Raw genomic sequence first — 20498 nt, 5'->3', positions numbered from 1 at the left:
AGAGTGGGGCCCATGTAAGGCTTTTTGCCCCAGGCCCCTGAAATTTCTGTCAACGGGCCTGTTTCCCACTGTGAATAGGTCTACAAGTGGCAAAAGCTTTAACGTTTGTGTTTCCTGCAGTGGTGTGATAGATAGATGATTTAATTTTTGTGGCCTGGCTTTGAAAATACCAGATTTCTTGCATTATTTCATGTTTTGTCCTTCCAAATGCGTAAACTTCAAATTACAAAGATGTAACGTCCAGACAATGAGTTATTCTTATAGTTACGTTTACTTGAGTTGTACTGTCCCCAAATACTTTTCACACCAACTTGGACTTGGACTTTGTATTTCTACTATGAGTAATATTTCGAAGTTATGATCTCAACCCACCTTTGGACTATGGCACGTGCTGTTTTTGTGTTCATTCAGCTCAGGTCAGTGAGGTCTGAGTCCTATTTAAAACAATTTGGATCATGTGTAGATCACGCTCTGGTTAAAAAGCAAAACAATGTCAAAATTCAGTAACCAACAGAGAGTGGAGAGTTCACCAGACCACCACATGGGGCAGTTTCATAACTCCCACCTGAAACAATACAACACTCTCTCGCCTGTGCAGAGGTCAGGGGTCAAAGGCCAAAGGAGGACGGAGTCAAGCGCTTTCATACAATGACAATAAACTTCCTGGATCACGTCAAGATGTGCAATTTAATGCTGTATTATGTAACTTTTCTTTGTGAGGGGTGAGACTGCTTTGCCAGGAATGTCCCACAGTATTGCTTTAAGATTATATAGGCCTAGTTACAAGTCAGATCTGTGTAGAGCCGACCCTGCTCACAATAAAAACGCATGTAATTCAAACAGCCCCGTCGACAGAAATTTGGGGGCCCGGGGCAGGTCGCCTCACATGGGCCCCCCTTTAATATAAATTAATAGACATAGGTTCCGATCCTGGGGCCCCAAGACCCTGGACAATAGACCACTTTGCCCCCCCCCCCCCTCACCAGAAAAGTTACATAGTGCGCATTTAAGCTATACAGATTCAAGTAAAAGGGATGGTTTAATATGAGTATACAAGGCCCCCCATTAATATTATCTTTACTGTATGTGTTAAGGATATTAAAGGGGGGGCGCTGTAATGTAAACAGACTCTACAACCGCTGTTAAAGGGCCAGTACCTGATTTATTATAACTAATACCAACAACTAATGCAGAACTGACAGGATCACCTTTTTTGTCCAATTAGGCACATTGGTACTAAGAATCATGGGAAACCAACTGCCTGACACTATTCCAGACAGTTGTTTAAAAGTGAGCAGGGCTAAAAGTTCAAACTAAAACACACCGCTGACTCATGGTTCAAAATCAGGTACTGGCCCTTTAACGGTATTTTTTTTAAGGGAGAGAGGTTTGAATAAAACTTTAATAATTCAGTTCAAATCTGTCCGAGCGGTTTCTTGTTTCCTGGTTACTTTCCGCCGTACATTCTCTCGATGTCGTCTTTATAATGGGACTTCAGCTCTTTGCGTTTGAGTTTGAACGCATCAGTCACCAGTCCGGTCTCTGGGGTCCAGGGGTCGGGGCTGAGGCAGATCTTACGAGGAATCTCAAAACGCTCCAATTGGGCTGAAAGATAAGAAAAAAAAGCACAATTTCAATCACAACATTAGGAATAACCTGTCATTTACATCCTCTGTTGTCATTAACAGTATTATAAAATAGTAGGGAGTATCTCAAGTGGCCTGGGAATACGATGGGGTCCCACTAAAGGATTTTGGGGAAACTCTACGGGAACAAAATTATGTGGAAATGAGTTTCTAAGTGGGTAGGACTTTTGACCACCATTCGTGGGACAAAGACTGTCTAGTATATATAACTGGACATATCTAACCTGTTAGTCACTACGTTCCGAAAAGGAGTGAGCATGGGTGCACTTCCGGCTCCATCGACTCTGGCTCCAATTCACTTTCTATTGAAAAACTCTCTCCGTAACTGTCGCTGTCAGGCTTAAAATCGTCATATTAACCTGCACTACATGATCCTGGTGTTTTTATTCAGCTATTTTATCCATAAATCAAGATATGAACATTAATAACAGACAAATCATACGGTCAAAGGTCACCGGAACGGCAGCGATTACAACTATCCAAATGTTTTTTCTATTTAGTTTGTGAATAGTTATTAGTTTATTTACATTGTTAGTTTCCTCAGTCTTGTCCAAACACATTAGTAGAGTATTAAGTATATCTCCCTCCTCACCTCCCAGAGCCACCTCCGTCAGGACCTTCAGCACCAGCTCCTCCATCGTCGTGTTGTTGCACAGCTCTGTAAAAGACCCACGGACGCCATATTGTTCAGCCAGGGACAGGAAGTGCTTCTGATTAGGCACCGCGAAACCAATCACGTACGTCTCATCGCTGAAAGAAATAAGATAAATAAATGAATACAACAGAGAGACGTGGGCCTTCAGCATCTGAGAGCCTGGTTTCATTGCATTGTGACTTAGAGATTGTGTTTCTGCAAACTAACTGTATAAATAACCAGATTCATCAAGTAAATAACGATAATAAAGGCTTTAATAAGTGCATTGTTTTTAGACCCACTTAAACACAGAAACTAGACTTTTTTAGCTATATATATATGCACATTTTGAGAACCTTGTTTTTAGATTTACTGTAATGTACTTAATAATAATACACGTTTTTGATACTTTGCAGTAATATCACACTGCGGTGTTCTGCATGTATGTCTATGGAGGAATGTTCAGCAGTTACCATGGGGACACAATACACACATTAGCAAACACAGCCTGTTAAGTTTTTAGATTGTCTTAAAACTCAACAAAAATACAAAATGGAATTAAAAAGCACATTTTCAGGAGAGTGTGATTAATAGTTGTGTTCATATTTAGGAATTTGATTTTCAACTAAAAGGTGACAGTGATTAACTAAAATACTGTTGGCTAATGCTAGCTAGCTTGTGACTGTAATGCTATTTTGAGAAGAGAGGCTTGTTTAACAGCACAAATCAGCTCTCCTGTTGTAGTTCCAGCTGAGTCAGGTCTTTAGGGTCAGATTGTGTTAAAACAAAGCTTAGATTAAAGTCTAATTTGAGTATCATATTTTTCGGACTGCAAGTCGCTACAGAGTATGAGTCACACCAGCCAAAAAATGCATAATAATGAAGAAAAAGCATATATAAGTTGCACTGGACTATAAGTCACATTTTTTAGGGAAATTTATTTTACAATATCTGAGACCAAGAACAGACATTTTATCTTTAAAGGCAAGTTATAATAATAAAAAAATAAATAAAATAGAGAACAACAGGCTGAATAGCAGTACAGCACGCTAACATAACACATTCTTAAGTTGCATCTGAGTATAAGTCGCACCCCTGGCCAAACTATGAAAAAAACAGTCTGGAAAATACAGTAATAGAGCTTCAGACAGAGCAGTGCCTCTAGTTAGAAGGTGTTGTTGACAGACCTGTTGGCGTAAGCACAGATGTTGTCGATGAGAGGACAGTTTTTCAACATAGCTTCCACTTTCCCCAGAGACACGTATTCTCCAGCCTGAAGCTTCACCAAGTCCTTCTTTCTGTCTGCAAACAAGAGGTACAAAGGGGCCAATTATAGCCATGAAAATAAAGCCCCACCATGTAACTTTTTAGCCAAAACATGGACTAAAAAGAAGCATGTTTTTTTTTCATTTTGGATGTTTTTATCACACTGGAAAATGTAGCAAAACATGTGACATTATTGTGAGTGGGCTTGCATCTTCACAAACCTGACTCTTACTTGGCCTGCTTGTCTCCATGGAAATGTTTTGTAGTTTGATTTTAATTTTCTGCTTCCATGTAATCATCACCTCCTCTTCCAGCCCTAACGTGGGTCCATCTGTGCGTTACATGTGACCGTGTTTACGCAGAACACACAGAGATAATGTGTGAGAACTACAGACAGGAAGTGAGGGGAAGGGGCATGTTTCCCTCAAAATGAACGACACGAGTGCAGCCCAGATTCTCAAAGTCCGTGACAATAAGACGACGCAGATGCCTTTGCTTTGCCTGAAATGTTCCCTAGTGTGGCTTTAAACTGACCTGCCTTGCATTTATTCAATTACTGGGATTTTGCTGTTAAAATAGATGAACTAAATATTTTTCTTACTATATTATCAGACTTGTGGGTCAAATTAGCACTTATAACTGGACTTAATTTTTCGTTGACGGCCTGCCACATGGTTAAGGCGGTCTCTTACATAAATGTTGGATCGCAGTGTGACTCTGAAGTGCTGTATGTTTCCAAGTCCCCCCCCCCTCTCAGCAAAACCCACAATGTCGATGAAACGTTCTGCATCGACAAATTTCAGAAACGCTTTGGACTTAAGTGTTTCTCTGCACGAAGAGGCTCCTCTGCGGATACAGCTAGAGCGGACACACGTGAGCAACAGATTTAAAGCGATCATCGAGGAAGGGGGATCTAATGTATGAAGGTTTGAACTTTGAGTGTGTTTAAACAAGAGAGAAATGTGAGAAAATGTTAATACCTGTCTGAGAAAAGTGTATAAAGTGTGTGGTGAGGGGTTTTACAGCAAAAAACATATAGAATAATTATTAAAAATAGAGCTGACTACTACGGATTTCGCCTATTGCGGGCCATTTTTAAAACGTAACCCCAGAAATAAACAAGGGACCACTGTACACGTTATTGTCCCCATAGAGAAATTTGTCTCTGCATTTGACCCATCCTTCAGTGCCATGCCTGGGGACCCATCTCTATATCTTGACCTAGATTTCATCAGTACTATCTTCGCTAGACACTTGTACGTATGGTGTTTTTGGGTTGATGGGGGAAACAGGAGCACACAGTTAAAATCTCACCAATTATTTTAAGGCACCCGTCGTCATGGACCTCTCCGACGTCCCCAGTGCAGAACCAGCGCTGTCCGGTCTCGTCCACCTCAAAGTCCTGCTGCATTCTGGGATCAGTTTTGTAGTAGCCCATCGTCACATTAGGACCCCCGACCAGGATCTCTCCTCTGGGATGGGGCTTGTCTGTGCTCCGGTATCCAGCTTAAAACAAAACAACGAGAATAACGTTAAAACCTGAGAATAAATGTGTGGATCGTCTATAGATTTACCAAGATCATGTTGTGTCTCGTCCAGAGCAGCAGTCGCAAATAAACGCGTTATTTGTATTAATTCAAAAGGCTGTGTCAGGCTGTTTAATATGACAAGTTTGTGGATTTCAACGTTTATGGGTTTTCTGGTTAGACATTTCTTTCAAAAACAGTTATAGAACCCCATTGTGGACTCACCTTCTAACCAGTCTTTGAGTTTGATCTCACAGCAGACCAGCGGCTCTCCCACTCTCCCTGTGCTGTAGTCCCACACTGAAAAAAAACACAACACAGGACAATAACAGCACTTAACATTTCCCCAATTATTAGTCCTTTAAAACCTAAAATAAACCAGGATTTTGTTTTGATCAAAAATGCTACAAATTGGTAGAGTTTTAGTAAAATATCCCATGCAATGTAATGATGTTTTGTCTGAATAAACTCAACATTTGTTCATTTCTACCACGCCTATATCATATTTAAACTGTAGCTCAAGTGACAAACATAAACACATTAACATCATTATATTTAAAGCGCTCATATTACAGTATGTTCTGATCTATGTTATAATGTCGTTTCCTCATCACAAACAAACCTGGAGTTGGGTTGTGTTTCATTCACACATGTTTAACACACAAACAAAGTTCTTCTCTCAAACTGAAAACACTCTCTTCCACCTTATGATGTCATGTTGTAATACAGGAAGTGCTCCATTGTGGTTTTTAAACTCCATACATTTTCACTAGAATCATTTAGATAATTTCAGCCCTGGAGTTGCTCATCTCTGCTACAAAAAGGTAAATGGTAGCTGGAAAATTACCACACATGACATCACAAAGTGGAACAGAGCATTTTGAACTTTGGAGATGTGGACAGACTAATAATAAAGTGTTACTCAAACATGTGTGAATGAACAACAACAACAACAACATTATAACATGACTTAAAGTTCACAAGAGTCAGTTTTGCGAAATATAGGACCTTTAAGTTTTCACAAAAAATCTTGCCTAGTCTTTTCTGGTTTTAAAATTTTGGTGAAGTTTATCATTTTACTTCCTGGTTGGACACGAGCAGCAGATGTGACATACTCCATAACTGTTACCTAGCAACCATAATGTAAACAACGGTCAAAACTTGTCTGAATTACACAATAGTTATGATTAGACTAATAAAAATAATGCCTTCCATGTGCGTAAATTATAAGTAGAATTTTCAGTGTTGAAGACATAGATATAGGTATTTTGCTTTAAAACTCACAGCTTCGTCCTGTATTTTTGTACTTCTGAACTTTTATTCACAAACTGCCACAAAACTATTATAAATATTAACCATCAAACTAAGTAATAATTAGAAAAACATGAAATCCTGTCATATGGTCTTCAACAGAATGGGTTTTCCCTGTTATAGGACTATTCCCCATACAAAAGATAAGACAATACTTGGTTTTATATCGTTAATCGCTATGGCAACGGTCCTGGTTTTTCATCATTCTCAAACACGTGTATAGTGGGTTCGTGGGTTTCCAATCATCACAAACAAATCGAAAATACTACCTCACCCAAACATAATTATTGTCCCCGCTCGCCATCTGACATCACAGTTTAAAAGGTGAACACAACCCTTAAAAACAAATAATCAAATGAAAAAAGTCATCTCGGTCACCACGGCAACCCGACCTCACACGCTCGCTCGCCATGGAAACTAAACCCCGCTCTCGGCTAACAGGGGAATACGGCAGGACGACGTGATGGGAGGGGTTCACATGATGTTATGTTGTTCTAAAGGGGTTATCCACGGGTTTCAGAATGGTGGGAAATCAGAGCCGTTGCCATAGCGATTAAATATAATGAATATCTTTTGGATGGGAAAAGAGAAAATTTCAAACAGAGGTTCAGATCAGGTCAGCGTTCTAAGGTATAATTTGCATTTAAAACTGCTCATGTTTTGATCTGGTTGATGTCGTGTAAATCTAATTAGACTGTCAACTAATTATCTCTTAGACATCTGATATTCCCAGCGCTCAGTGGTGGAAAAGTACTCAATTTTGTAAAAGTACAAGTAGGTTCAGACCTGGTTCAGTCTTGGTTCAGATACTGCAGCAAAAAAAAACAAAACAAAAAAACCCCTCAAGTATCACATGAAAAAAATCAACGTAAGTAAAAGTATTAAAGTACCCATTTAAAGATGTACTTAAAGAGTAAAAAGTAAAGGTATTTTGCACAGATTTTGAGGTTTTATGTAGTGATTTGATCTGAATTTTGTCTAATAGAAACAATTGACTACAGTTCTTTCTAGTTGTTTTTAGTTGCTGAAATTATGAACGTGTTAAAAATAAATAATAATAATAATAATAAAGCTTTTTCAGAAGGACTCACACAATAATGAAATATACTTTTACTTTTCAGTCCAGTTAAAAATGCAGTGGAGTAGAAAGTACAGATACTGCTCTCACACGTAGTGAAGTAAAAGTAAAAAGTCTCCACATTAAAATGTACTCAAGTAAAGTACAGATACCTTAACCTCCTGAGACCCGAGCTTTAATCAAATAAAAAAATAAAATAAAACAAATAAAAAAAATACAATAAAAATAATAATAAAAATAAAATAAAAATAAAATAATTAAATAAAAATAATTAAATAAATAAATAAATATTCTAAACTCTTAGAAATATTCAAAATTGAACATGTTCTTGTTGCTGTTCTTCTAAAAATTTGCACTGTGGCCTAAACAATCCAAAATGTGTTGTCCACAGATGAGGACACCAGGTCTCAGGAGGTTAAATGTATACTTAAGCACAATACTTTACTACTTTTACTTTGTTATATTCCAACACTGGTTGCGGTTTCTCATCCAAGTACTAACCAGGCCCAGCTTCGGGAGTGGACATTCTCAAGGTTGTCAAACACAAACACATCAGATCTCATTGTCAGTTAAAAGCCGAAGATTAATATGGTACCTTTGGTATAGTATATTTTGTCTCATAAAAAAAAACCAAAATAAAATCCCTGTAGTAATACTGGCCTTACCCTCGATTTTAAATAACACATTGTAAAGGGGTGGACCTATTTCTTCATCAAATTGGTTTACCTTGTGATTTAAAATGTCCAGAATATAAAATTATGATCCAAAGGTGTCATAGCTGCAAACTAAAGGCATCTGTTGGAGCTGGAATTGCACCGCCAACCTGTGGGGCAGCGGATCTGACCGTTCAACCAATGATGTTTATGTCGAGAGCGGGATTCGAACTGTTACTACAACAGCACACCATATGATTCATTTGTTTTCAATGATACTTTTTAACGTTTATATATTTAATAAACCCAGTACCACACACAGTGACACATTGTTAGTATTACTCTTATCTACTGAGCTATTATCAAAACTCTGGAAAATCCATTATTTCTGTGGAAAGCGCTCTCCCTGATAAACCGATAAGTGAACAGCTCAGACTCACACAGGAGCCTGCCGTTTGGAGCAGCAGGGGTTAAACGAAGGAGAACTTAAACCATTTAAAAAGACAAACTTTCCGAGAACTATTCATACAAGTGGTGGGAGTTTCCTAATAAGATTCCCTAAAATAATAATAATACGGGAGGGGGAAAAGGACATTTCTCAAAATTCAAGGCAAGCGTTTAGGTCAATACAGTACTATATTTTTATGAATGCATCAAATTCATGGTGATTGGTCATGTTTTTATATAGCACTTTTCCATCCATTTTCAATCTTCAAGGCACCACTCATCCATTTACACACACAGAAACCCCAAGGACATAACGACAGTATTCATCTGTGAGAGCTGGAAATGTACCGCAAACCTATGGATTAGTGAATCTGACCACTCTACCAGTAATGTTTATGTTGAGAGTGGGATTTGAACTGCCAACCTTTGGAGCAGTGGACAAACACTCTAGCAACTTTCCTAACATAATACTTTCAATTTATCCAGATTTCCTGGTTCAGTCCTGGTTCAGTTCAGGTTCCGTCCTGCTTTAGGCTTGGTTTAGTCCTGGTTTAGTCCTGGTTTAGTCCTGGTTTAGTCCTGGTTTAGTCCTGGTTCAGACCTGGTTCAGACCTGGTTCAGACCTGCTTTCGGCCTGCTTTAGACCTTGTTTAGACCTGGTTTAGTCCTGGTTTAGACCTGGTTTAGACCTGGTTTAGACCTGGTTTAGACCTGGTTTAGACCTGGTTTTAGTCCTGGTTCAGTCCTGGTTCAGACCTGGTTCAGACCTGCTTTCGGCCTGCTTTAGACCTTGTTTAGACCTGGTTTAGACCTGGTTTAGACCTGGTTTAGACCTGGTTTTAGTCCTGGTTCAGTCCTGGTTCAGACCTGGTTTAGTCCTGGTTCAGTCCTGGTTCAGTCCTGGTTTAGTCCTAGTTCAGACCTGGTTCAGATTTGGGACTAGGACAGTGACAACACTGTAATTTTCACTGTATCTTCCGAAATGTCACTTGACTGAACAATTTAACACAGACACTAGGTAATAATTAGAAAACATATTACGCATCACTTTAAGATAACATTTAATAAGTGATAGTAGGAGTAGTAGTAATAGTAGTATCACATCACATACATTCACTAATGGTCCCAGCACCGCAGGTCTCGGTCAGTCCATAGCCTTGACCCACGGGGCAGCAGAAGCACACGTTCATGAAGCGCTGAGTCGCTGCAGACAGAGGAGCACCCCCTGAGAGGAGTACCCGAACACGACCACCCAAAAGAGAGCGCACTTTACGGAAAACCAGCCTGGAATACACAAAGCAATGTAAAAATACTGCAGACGCTGCTGTTAGGAGAGAAAAGGGCTGCCTATGCTTCAGTCCACAGTCAGACATTAACATCTGGTATAGTCCTGGGTTAGATCAGACTTTGTCCTGATTTGGTTCTGGTTTAGTCCTGGTTCAGTTTTGGTTTAGTCCTGGTTTAGTCCTGGTTCAGATCTGGTTGAGACCAGGTTGAGACCTGGTTTAGACCTGGCTCAGTCCTGGCTTAATCCAGGCTCAGTCCTGGTTCAGACCTGCTTTTGACCTGCTTTAAACTCGGTTTAGACCTGGTTCAGTCCTGGTTCAGTCCTGGTTCAGACCTGGTTCAGTTTTGGATCAGTTTTGGTTTATTCCTGGTTCAGACCTGATTCAGACCTGGTTCAATCCTGGTTTAGCCCTGGTTTAGCCCTTGTTTACTCCTGGTTCAGGTTTGGTTCAGCCCTAGTTCAGAACTGGTTCAGAACTGGTTTAGTCCAGGTTTAGTCCCACCTGTTGCACAGAGGGGTGTTGTTGCCTTTGCTGAGCTGGTCCAGTTTGTAGCTGTAGGCCAAAGTGAAGAGCGTTCTCTGGAAGTAGCTCATTTCCTCCACTTTCCCCATGATGTTTTTATAGATACGGTCCATTATCTCCTAAAGAGAAATAAAAATAACAAAAGATTATTACTATTCATGTCCTAATTGGAATATTTGTGTCCTCTGCATTTGGTAGTACTTTCTTTTATATATATTATTCAAATGTGTATCTAGTTCAGTATTTGATTTTCGATTCTTCTGATGATCCAAGTGCATATAATCTACACATCTTTAAATCTTTTGTAGCTCAATGCAAAAAGTGTTTACTGCAAGTGATGGTCAGTGCCTTTGCAGAGGTCTAGCCAATCAAAATGAAGCTATATAAAGTTATAATTTTTGGTATATAATTCATGGTTTGAATACAAGTCCAGCCTCTGCATCCTTGTTTTAAATGAAGGTACCCACAATTAGATCATAAAATGAGTCTAGCACATGTTCTATTATATAACAGTTTTTAAATGATCCCAGTGGACCTCTCAGTCTGAAGTGACCCACAAAACCAAAAGGAACAAACTGCACATTTTATTAAGCTCATAAAATCTGCTGTCCTGTCACTGTCCCAAGGCCCTGGGGACAAGAGACATAGTTTACAGACAGCAGTTTGAAAGTCATGGTTTAGACCTGGTTTCGTCCTGGTTTTGTCCTAGTTTAGTCCTTGTTTTGTCCTAGTTTAGTCCTGGTTTAGTCCTAGTTTAGTCCTAGTTTAGTCCTGGTTTAGTCCTGGTTTAGTCCTGGCTTAGACCTGGTTTAGACCTGGTTTCGACCTGATTTAGACCTGGTTTCGACCTGGTTTCGACCTGATTTTGTCCTGGTTTCGACATTGTTTCGACATTGTTTCGACCTGGTTTCGACCCGGTTTCGACCTGGTTTAGACCTGGTTTAGACCTGGTTTCGTCCTGGTTTCGACCTGGTTTCGACCCGGTTTAGACCTGGTTTAGACCTGGTTTCGTCCTGGTTTCGACCTGGTTTCGACCTGGTTTAGACCTGGTTTCGTCCTGGTTTAGACCTGGTTTAGACATGGTTTAGACATGGTTTTGTCCTCATTTAGACCTGGTTTAGACCTGGTTTAGACATGGTTTAGACATGGTTTTGTCCTGGTTTAGACCTGGTTTAGACCTGGTTTCATCCTGGTTTTGACCTGGTTTCGACCTGGTTTCGACCTGGTTTCGACCTGGTTTAGACGTGGTTTAGACCTGGTTTGGTCCTGGTTTAGACCTGGTTTAGACCTGGTTTAGACCTGGTTTAGACCTGGTTTAGACCTGGTTTAGACCTGGTTTCGTCCTGGTTTCGTCCTGGTTTCGTCCTGGTTTCGTCCTGGTTTCGTCCTGGTTTAGACCTGGTTTAGTCCTGGTTTAGATCTGGTTTAGACCTGGTTTTGTCCAGATTCGGTCCTTGTCCAGTCCTAGTTTAGTTGTAATGTAATCTTACTTTATGTCTAGTTACACATGGTTTAGTCCTACCCAAGTCCTGGGTATAATCCTGTTTAGTCCTGGTCTGGTCCTTTTTTTTCCTCGATTCAGTCTTGGTTTAGTCTTGGTATTGAATTTGGCTTTGGTTTTGGTCATAATTTAGATGTAGTTTATTCTTGGTTTAAGTTAGTTTAGACATGGTTTAGTCCTGCTTAAATCCTGGTTTAGCCCTGGTTAAATCCAGAGTTGAGTCCAGATTTAGTCCTGGTTAAATCCTGGTGCAGTCCAGGGTTTAGTCCTGGTTTAATCCAGGGTTTAGTCCTTGTCATGTCCTGGTTACATCCTAGTTAAGTCCTAGTTTAGTCCAGGGTTTAGTCTTGGTTAAGTCCTGGTTAAATCCTAATTAAGTCCTAGTTTAGAGCAGGGTTCAATCCTGTGTAGTCCATCTTTTATCCCAGTTTGGTCCTGGTGTAACCCTAATCTAGTCCTGGTATAGTTCTGGTTTAGTCCTGATTTGGGGTTGGTTCAGTCCTCATTGTTGTAGTTTGAGTAAGTCTACATTATACATGATTTAGACCTGGTTTAGTCTTAGTTTGGTTCAGATTGTCTCCTCCCAGCAACTAAATATAATTATAATTTATGTAGTTTGGGTAGGACATCGCACATGAAACAGTTCTAAACCAATTTTCTTCTGTGAAATTGTCCCACAAGTGTCTGTCCTCTCTCACACTCACTAATGAAGTATCTGTCATAAGATTTGGCTTCACACAGAAGTAGGGGAAAGGCCACGAGGATGAAAACGGTTCAAGTGAAACATCTGGAACCGAGAGCTGCGGAAGTAGAACCGACAACCCATATGTCATCAAAGCACAAAGCAAACAGTAAATAGAACTAAACCAGGACTAAAACAGGTCTGAAACTGGACTAAAACAACATTAAAGGGCCCATGTTACGCTATTTTCTGATCTATGTTCTAATGTTGTGTTTTGTTTCATTTACACATGTTTAACACACAAACAAAGTTCTTCTCTCAAACTGGAAACACTCTGTTCCACCTTGTGATGTCATGTTGTAATACAGGAAGTGCTCCACTGTGTTTCTAAACTCCATTCAGCTTCACTAGAATCATTTGGATCATTTCAACCCTGGGATTATAAATCACTCAAACATGTGTGAATGAAACAAAACACAACTCCAGGCCTGTTTTTGAGGAGGTAACTGCATTATAACATGGATTAAAACTCACAGGAATCCATTTTGTGTAATATAGGACCTTTAAAGAAGACATATTATCCTTTTGTCTGATTTATAGTAATAATCTATAACACCTGTGGGTAATTATTTTGTATTTTGGACATTTTAAATCATAATTCTGATCTAAAGCAATTTCATGTGTTAATAAAAAATGTCTAAACTAGGACTACAGTGGAACTAGACCAAGGATAATCCAGGTTTACAGAGGATTAAACCAGGACCAGATCAAGACAACGACCTGTCGCTATAGAGATTATACAGACGACATCACAACATTTGGAACTTTATTACTGAGTGACAACATTATATAGAGAGTAATGGTAATAATCTAAATTGTGAAAGAGTTACTACAGTTTAATAACATATATAAAAGTCTACAACTCTGCTAAATATTTAGTTTGTATCTGACATCTAAAACAAAAAAATCAAGTAAACAGTAGTGGAAAACCAGTTAACAGCTAAGATAGATCATCAGGGACACTGGGCTTTAGATCAGGCACTGTTGAATTAAATCTCCTTGAATAAAATGTTTCTAAGTTCATATGTTGAGGAAATAATTGTTTTGGGGTGAAAAAAAAACAACTCTATGGGCAAAGTGACCTCTACAGTAAGATCTAAACCAACTCGGACTTAACAGGGTCTACGCCAGGACTAAACCAGGGCTAAACCAGGTCTAAACCAGGACTAAACCAGGACTAAACTAGGACTAAACCAGGATTAAACTAGGACAAAACCAGGTCTAAACCAGGACTAAACCAGGGCTAAACCAGGGCTAAACCAGGGCTAAACCAGGGCTAAACCAGGGCTAAACCAGGACTAAACCAGGACTAAACCAGGACTAAACCAGGATTAAACTAGGATTAAACCAGGACTAAACCAAGGCTAAACCAGGACTAAACCAGGACTAAACCAGTGCTAAACCAGGGCTAAACCAGGGCTAAACCAGGGCTAAACCAGGGCTAAACCAGGGCTAAACCAGGACTAAACCAGGGCTAAACCAGGGCTAAACCAGGACTAAACCAGTGCTAAACCAGGGCTAAACCAGGGCTAAACCAGGGCTAAACCAGGGCTAAACCAGGTCTAAACCAGGTCTAAATCAGGGCTAAACCAGGGCTAAACCAGTGTTAAACCAGGGCTAAACCAGGGCTAAACCAGGACTAAACCAGGACTAAACCAGGCCGAAACCAGCACCAAACCAGGACTAAATCAGGACTAAACCAGGGCTAAACCAGGACTAAACTAGGACTAGAATCAGATCTAAACCAGACCACTTCTTGCTCTTTTTTCAGTACGTGTGAATGCGCAATGGTTTATTGTCACGTTGTGTTTACAGTTTCAGATTCTGGCCCTCTGACCTGTGACCTTTAACCTCTGGGACTACAGTGGGGGAGGGGGGGATGTTCACAGGGTTTCCCAGGATTTTTCAAGGCCTCGAATGCACCACGAGTGTAAGTGAAACGTGATATTCAAAAGCGGATCAGGCAGTTTGTTTCTATCTGGTCCTTTTTATAGTCAGAGCTTTTTCTTGAAGTTGAAAAAAGGTTGGTAGTTGGATTCCAGGTTTTATTAAGTATATCTGCATTGCCAATTTTTTCAAACCACAAAAAGAGCAAGTAGGTACCCCTGTTTTAACTACTTGAATGTTTAAAGAAGAGGTATTTTACTTCTATGGCGCATTAACTGCTAACACATAATATAATAATAATATATTTTATTGTTTCAACTTGTACTAAATTCACCAAAAACAACTTATTAACACGTTTAATACATTTCAGTTTCATTTTTTGGTGCTAGGAGTCTCTGCGCTAAGTCACCCCCCCTTCAGAGCGCTAACACAACACAATCAGTGCGCATCCCGCTAATGAAACCACTGCACATCGCATCAGGTTTGTGAAGTTATAGTGTACAGTTTCGCATCATGCTTTACTATATTTCTGGAGAACTGTCGTGTGGGAGCGTGGGTGACGTAGGCTTCTGGGTGGATCTTACAGGTAATTGTAAGGAGGGTTTGAATAAAGTTCGGGGAAGAGATCGCTAAATTACTCAAACATGCATGGATGACATTTAAAGCCTCTTCAGGGATGTTTTTTGATGAGGGAACATCATTATAACATGGTAAAGTCCACAATGTAAAGCTCATTTATGACGTTAATCAAAACTCACTGGTACAGCTGCCATCAGGGTCGGCTGCAGAACGCTCGTGTCTCCTTTACTTCCCTTTTTTATCTTTGTAGACTGAAGAATGAGAGAAAGGAGAAAGAGAGAGAGAAGGAGAAAGAGGGAGACGGAGGTAGAGAGAGACCGATACGGGAGAGAGGGAGACGGAGGGAGAGGGAGAAGAGAGAAAGGGACAGCCAAGGGAGACAGAAAGGGACAAAGAAAGAGAGAGAGAAAATGAGAGGATGGGAGTGGCATACCGACAGAGGGAAAGAGAGAGAGAGGGAGAGAGAAGAAAAATAAATCGAGAGAGGGAGAGACAGAAAGGGAGAGAGAAGGGAAACAGAGAGGGACAGAGAGAGAGAGAATGAGAGGATGGGAGTGGCATACAGACAAAGGGAATGAGAGAGAGATTAAGGAGAGAGAGGGGGATGGGAGACAGAGAGGATGTATATAAAAGGGAGAATGGGAGGGTGAGAGAGAAGTAGAGAGAATAAAGACGCAGAGAGGAGTTAGAGGGAGAGAAACAGACAGAAACAATCAGGGAGAGAGAGTAAGGAGAGAGAGAAGAGAGAGACAGGGAGAGAGAGACAGAACGGGACAAAGAGAGAGAGACAGAAAATGAGAGGATGGGAGTGGCATACCGACAGAGGGAAAGAGAGAGAGGGAGACAGAGGGAGAGAGAAAAGAGAAACAAATCGAGAGAGGGAGTGACAGAAAGGGAAAGAGAAGGTAAACAGAGAGGGACAGAGAGAGAGAGAATGAGGATGGGAGTGAAACACAGACAGAGGGAAAGAGAGAGAGTAAGGAGAGAAATGGGAGAGAGAGGAGGATGGGGGACAGAGAGGATGTAGATAAAAGGGAGAATGGGAGGGTGAGAGAGAAGTACAGAGAATAAAGATGCAGAGAGGAGTTAGAGGGAGAGAAACAGACAGAAACAATCAGGGAGAGAGAGTAAGGAGAGAGAGAAGAGAGAAACAGGGAGAGAGAGAGAGTAAGAGAGAGAGAGGGAGACACAGAGACAGAGGGAGGGGAGGGATGAGAGAGAGAAAAGGGAGAACGCATAAGAGAGAGAAAATGAGAAGATGGGAGTGCCATATAGACAGAGGAAAAGAAAGAAGAAAAGGAAAGAGTGAGAGAAATAGGTGATGGAGGGAGAGAAACAGAGGAGGTAGAGTGGAAAAGTGAGAGAGAAGTAGAGAGAGAGGAAAAAAACGCAGAAAGGGGGAGTTAGAGAGACAAACAGAAAGAGAGAAAGAATGAAGGTGAGAGAGGAGAAACAAATAGAAAGGGATTTTCAGAGGGTGAGAGTGAGAGAGGTAGAGAAAAAAGAGGTGAGGATGGATAGAGGAGGGTAAGAGAGAAAAAAACAGCGAGAGGTGGAGACGGAGAAAAAAAGAGGGAGGAGGATAAGAGAGAGAGAAAGTGAAGCAGTAAGAGAGAAAGAGAGAAAGAAGAAGAGAGAGAGAGAGGTTGAGTAAAACAATCACCATTTTGTCCTTGTAAAAATATCACCTTTGTCATCCTGTTTTCTGGCCCGTACCTGGTCGACGAGGGTTTGGGGCGAGGAGTACCCGATGCGACACCCATGGGAGACACACACCAGCTCTGCACTCAGCTCCAGCACATGGGCCAGGGGCAGGTACCCGATGTAGGTGTCCTCCTCACTGTGAACGAGTCAAAACAAGACAAGATTATTTTGCTTTTTTCTTGTATTAAAGGTTCCATATTGTTATAATGTTTCCTCATCACAAACATACGTGGAGTTGTGTTTTGTTTCATTTACACATGTCCACTGTGTTTTTAAACTCTTTAGAATCATTTCAGTCAGTTTTGTGAAATATAAGTAAACTAGTAGTAAACTGTATACATGTAGTCACAGGTATAGATCATAAAAAGCAATATTGATCTAAAATGGGTTCATTCACTTCTTATGTATCATTTTAAAACGGTATATAGAGGCCTGTGGGTGAAGGATAGGAGGTACGTGAAATCTGGAATTTCCTGAGGACTCAAGAGCAGGACAATTCTTAATTAAAGGTTCAATATTATGCTAAATTGACTCTTGTGAGATTCAAACCGTGTTATAATGTTGCTACCTCCTCAAAAACATACCTGAAGTTGTGTTTTGTTTCATTCACACAAAATGATTCATTCCAAATGATTCTAGTGAAGGTGTATGGACTTTAAAAACACAGTGAAGCACTTCCTGTATTACCACATGATATCACAAGGTGGAACAGAGTGTTTTCTGTTTGAGAGAAGAACTGAACTAAATATGCAGATTTGTGTGTTAAACATGTTTGTGATGAGGAAACAACATTAGAATATAGATCAGAGAATAATATGGGCCTTTTAAAGATAATAGTTGGTGGCCCATTTAAACCTGCATGTGTCTGTGTTTGTGCGTCCCCGCTCACCAGAGGTTGGGGATGCGCTCGGCCATGCCTGTGATGCCTGCCAGGATGTTGCTATGGGAGATCATGACACCTTTGGGTGCCCCTGTGGAGCCGCTGGTGTACATGATCACAGCGATGTCCGAGGGGAGGGGCTGCTTACGCTCACGAGAGGCTGGGGAATATACACAGTACAATATATATCAACACTGGACTAGACCTGGACTAGACCTGGACTAGACCTGGACTAGACCTGGACTAGACCAGGACTAGACCAGGACTAGACCTGGACTAGACCAGGACTAGACCAGGACTAGACCAGGACAAGACCAGGACAAGACCAGGACAAGACCAGGACAAGACCAGGACAAGACCAGGACAAGACCAGGACTAGACGATGGTTAGAACAGAACTAGACCAGGACTAAACCAAGACTATACCGGACTATACCAGGACTTGAGGTTGAGATGAGGGTAAGAGAGAGAAAAACAGAGAGAGAGGTGGAGACAGGAAAAAGGAGATATATGGTGAGGAGACAGGGTGAGGGAGTAAGAGGAATAGGGAAACAGATAGAGAGAGAGAGACAGGGGGAAGAGAGAGATAAAGAGTGAGAGGTAAAGAGAGACAGAGAAAGACAGAGGGAGGTAGAGAGAGGGGTAGAGAGAGAGACAGAAAGATAAAGAGAGTGAGAGAGAGAGACAGAAAGATAAAGAGAGTGAGAGAGAGAGACAGAAAGAGAGATAGAAAGATCAAAAGAGAGAGGGAGCGAGAGAGGGGGGGGATAAGTAAACACAACATTACAACGTTAACATTAACAGTATTACTGAATACCATCACTGAAAACTCACTCAAGCTATTCTGGGAAAATCTCTCTTTGTAAATCTCCCCTCCATGAAGCTACATCCTCCTTTCCCTCTCCCTAAATGCAGGGAGGAGGGCCTCCCTGCATTTAAGGTCACTGGATTCAAAGGTCACAGTAAAAACATGGAGGAGTACTGTGCTCTTCCTCGGTCTCAGGCGGGCACCGAATCTGCTCATTCGATCCAGATGTTAACAAGTCTAGTTCACACGACCCACTCAACCAAAGAAGGAAAACCAACCCACCAGGTCAAAATCACATCTCTACTGGAATTTATTTACATTTCTGTGGTAAACATTCAAAAACATTTGTGCAGTTTAAAGATGCAATGTGTGACTTTTCTCAAAAACTGGCGGTTCATCACCTGCTTGTCTCCATTGGGATGTTATCACTCTGCCTAAAATGTCCCGCAGTATGGGATTAAATTTATCTACACCTGAAATTGAACAAATACATGAATTTATGCAATACTGTGGAACATTTCAGAATAAACAATAAAATCTCCAAGAGACAAACAGGTGGCAGAATCTCCTCCAGAAAAGTTGCGCAATGCACCTTTAAGACTAGTTCCTCTGCATCCTCTGCTCCTCTGACCCTCTCTGCTGCATCCTCTACTCCATCTGTCCCACTGCTCCGCATCCTCTGCTCCTTTGACCCTTTCCTCTGCTTCCTCTGTTCCATCTCACCCTCTCCTCTGCATCCTCTGCCTTTCTGACTCTCCTCTGTGTCCTCTGCTCCATCTGACCCTCTCCTCTGTTCCTCTCCCCTGTTCCTCTGACCCTCTCCTCTGTTCCTCTCCCCTGTTCCTCTCCCCTGTTCCTCTGACCCTCTCCTCTGTTCCTCTCCTCTGTTCCTCTCCTCTGTTCCTCTCCTCTGTTCCTCTGCTCCTCTCCTCTTCTGTCCCTCTCCTCTGTCCCTCTCCTCTGTCCCTCTCCTCTGTCCCTCTCCTCTGTCCCTCTCCTCTGTTCCTCTCCTCTGTTCCTCTCCTCTGTTCCTCTCCTCTGTTCCTCTCCTCTGTTCCTCTCCTCTGTTCCTCTCCTCTGTCCCTCTCCTCTGTCCCTCTCCTCTGTCCCTCTCCTCTGTCCCTCTCCTCTGTCCCTCTCCTCTGTCCCTCTCCTCTGCTCCTCTGTTCCTCTCCTCTGTTCCTCTCCTCTGTTCCTCTCCTCTGTTCCTCTCCTCTGTTCCTCTCCTCTGTTCCTCTCCTCTGTTCCTTTGTTCCTCTGTCCCTCTCCTCTGCTCCTCTCCTCTGTTCCTCTCCTCCTCTGCTCCTCTCCTCTGCTCCTCTGTTCCTCTCCTCTGTTCCTCTCCTCTGTTCCTCTCCTCTGTTCCTCTCCTCTCTTCCTCTCCTCTGTCCCTCTCCTCTGTCCCTCTCCTCTGTCCCTCTCCTCTGTCCCTCTCCTCTGCTCCTCTCCTCTGTTCCTCTCCTCCTCTGCTCCTCTCCTCTGCTCCTCTGTTCCTCTCCTCTGTTCCTCTCCTCTGTTCCTCTCCTCTGTTCCTCTCCTCTGTTCCTCTCCTCTGTTCCTCTCCTCTTCATCAAAAACACTATGATCAAAAGCTAGTAAAAGCTAAACTATAATATACAGACCGTTCTCAGGCTTTGCTCCGAGCTTCTGAACGGCAGCCATGTTGTGAACACTGATGCCTCGTGGGTAACCGGGCCATGAGGAGGGGGAGTCGTCCACTACAATGATGTGCTGCAGTCTGGGCACTTCTATAAGGATGGCCTGGTCAAAACACAAAACAAATTTTCTAAATATAAATCATGTCGGAATGAAAATATAAGACAAAATCACACAGTAGAAGCCTGACACACATAACCATGACCCCTAACTCCTAACCCCAACTCCAACCCTAAACCCCAACCCTAATCCTACCCTAAACCCTAACCTCTAACCCCTAACCCCAACCCTAAACCCTAACCCCTAAACCTAAGACCAGCTCTAACCCTAAACCCCAACCCTAAACCTTAAACCCAAATCCTAAACCATA

At 41.6% G+C, this 20498-nt stretch overlaps 1 protein-coding gene across 3 annotated transcripts in view; it reads right to left on the bottom strand.

Moving 5' to 3' along the window:
- Window positions 1-996: 996 nt before the first annotated feature.
- The window catches only part of LOC117380454 (fatty acid CoA ligase Acsl3-like), a 44018-nt gene continuing 24516 nt past the window's right edge, over window positions 997-20498 (bottom strand). For all 3 annotated transcript variants that reach the window (XM_033977265.2, XM_055225781.1, XM_055225780.1), the window contains exons 5-15: window positions 20095-20233; window positions 17675-17825; window positions 16798-16921; window positions 15261-15332; window positions 10352-10491; window positions 9673-9845; window positions 5298-5372; window positions 4861-5052; window positions 3468-3582; window positions 2239-2396; window positions 997-1605 (exon numbers count right to left, since the gene is read on the bottom strand). In XM_033977265.2, coding sequence (XP_033833156.1) covers window positions 1448-1605; window positions 2239-2396; window positions 3468-3582; window positions 4861-5052; window positions 5298-5372; window positions 9673-9845; window positions 10352-10491; window positions 15261-15332; window positions 16798-16921; window positions 17675-17825; window positions 20095-20233 — 1497 coding nt within the window. In that variant the 3' untranslated portion in view covers window positions 997-1447. The remainder of the gene's footprint in view (window positions 1606-2238; window positions 2397-3467; window positions 3583-4860; window positions 5053-5297; window positions 5373-9672; window positions 9846-10351; window positions 10492-15260; window positions 15333-16797; window positions 16922-17674; window positions 17826-20094; window positions 20234-20498) is intronic.

Source organism: Periophthalmus magnuspinnatus, chromosome 13 (genome assembly GCF_009829125.3).
Source record: "Periophthalmus magnuspinnatus isolate fPerMag1 chromosome 13, fPerMag1.2.pri, whole genome shotgun sequence".
Taxonomy (NCBI): Eukaryota; Metazoa; Chordata; class Actinopteri; order Gobiiformes; family Gobiidae; genus Periophthalmus; species Periophthalmus magnuspinnatus.
Note: the sequence above shows the minus strand (reverse complement) of the source record. Positions and strands in the feature narration are given on the sequence as shown.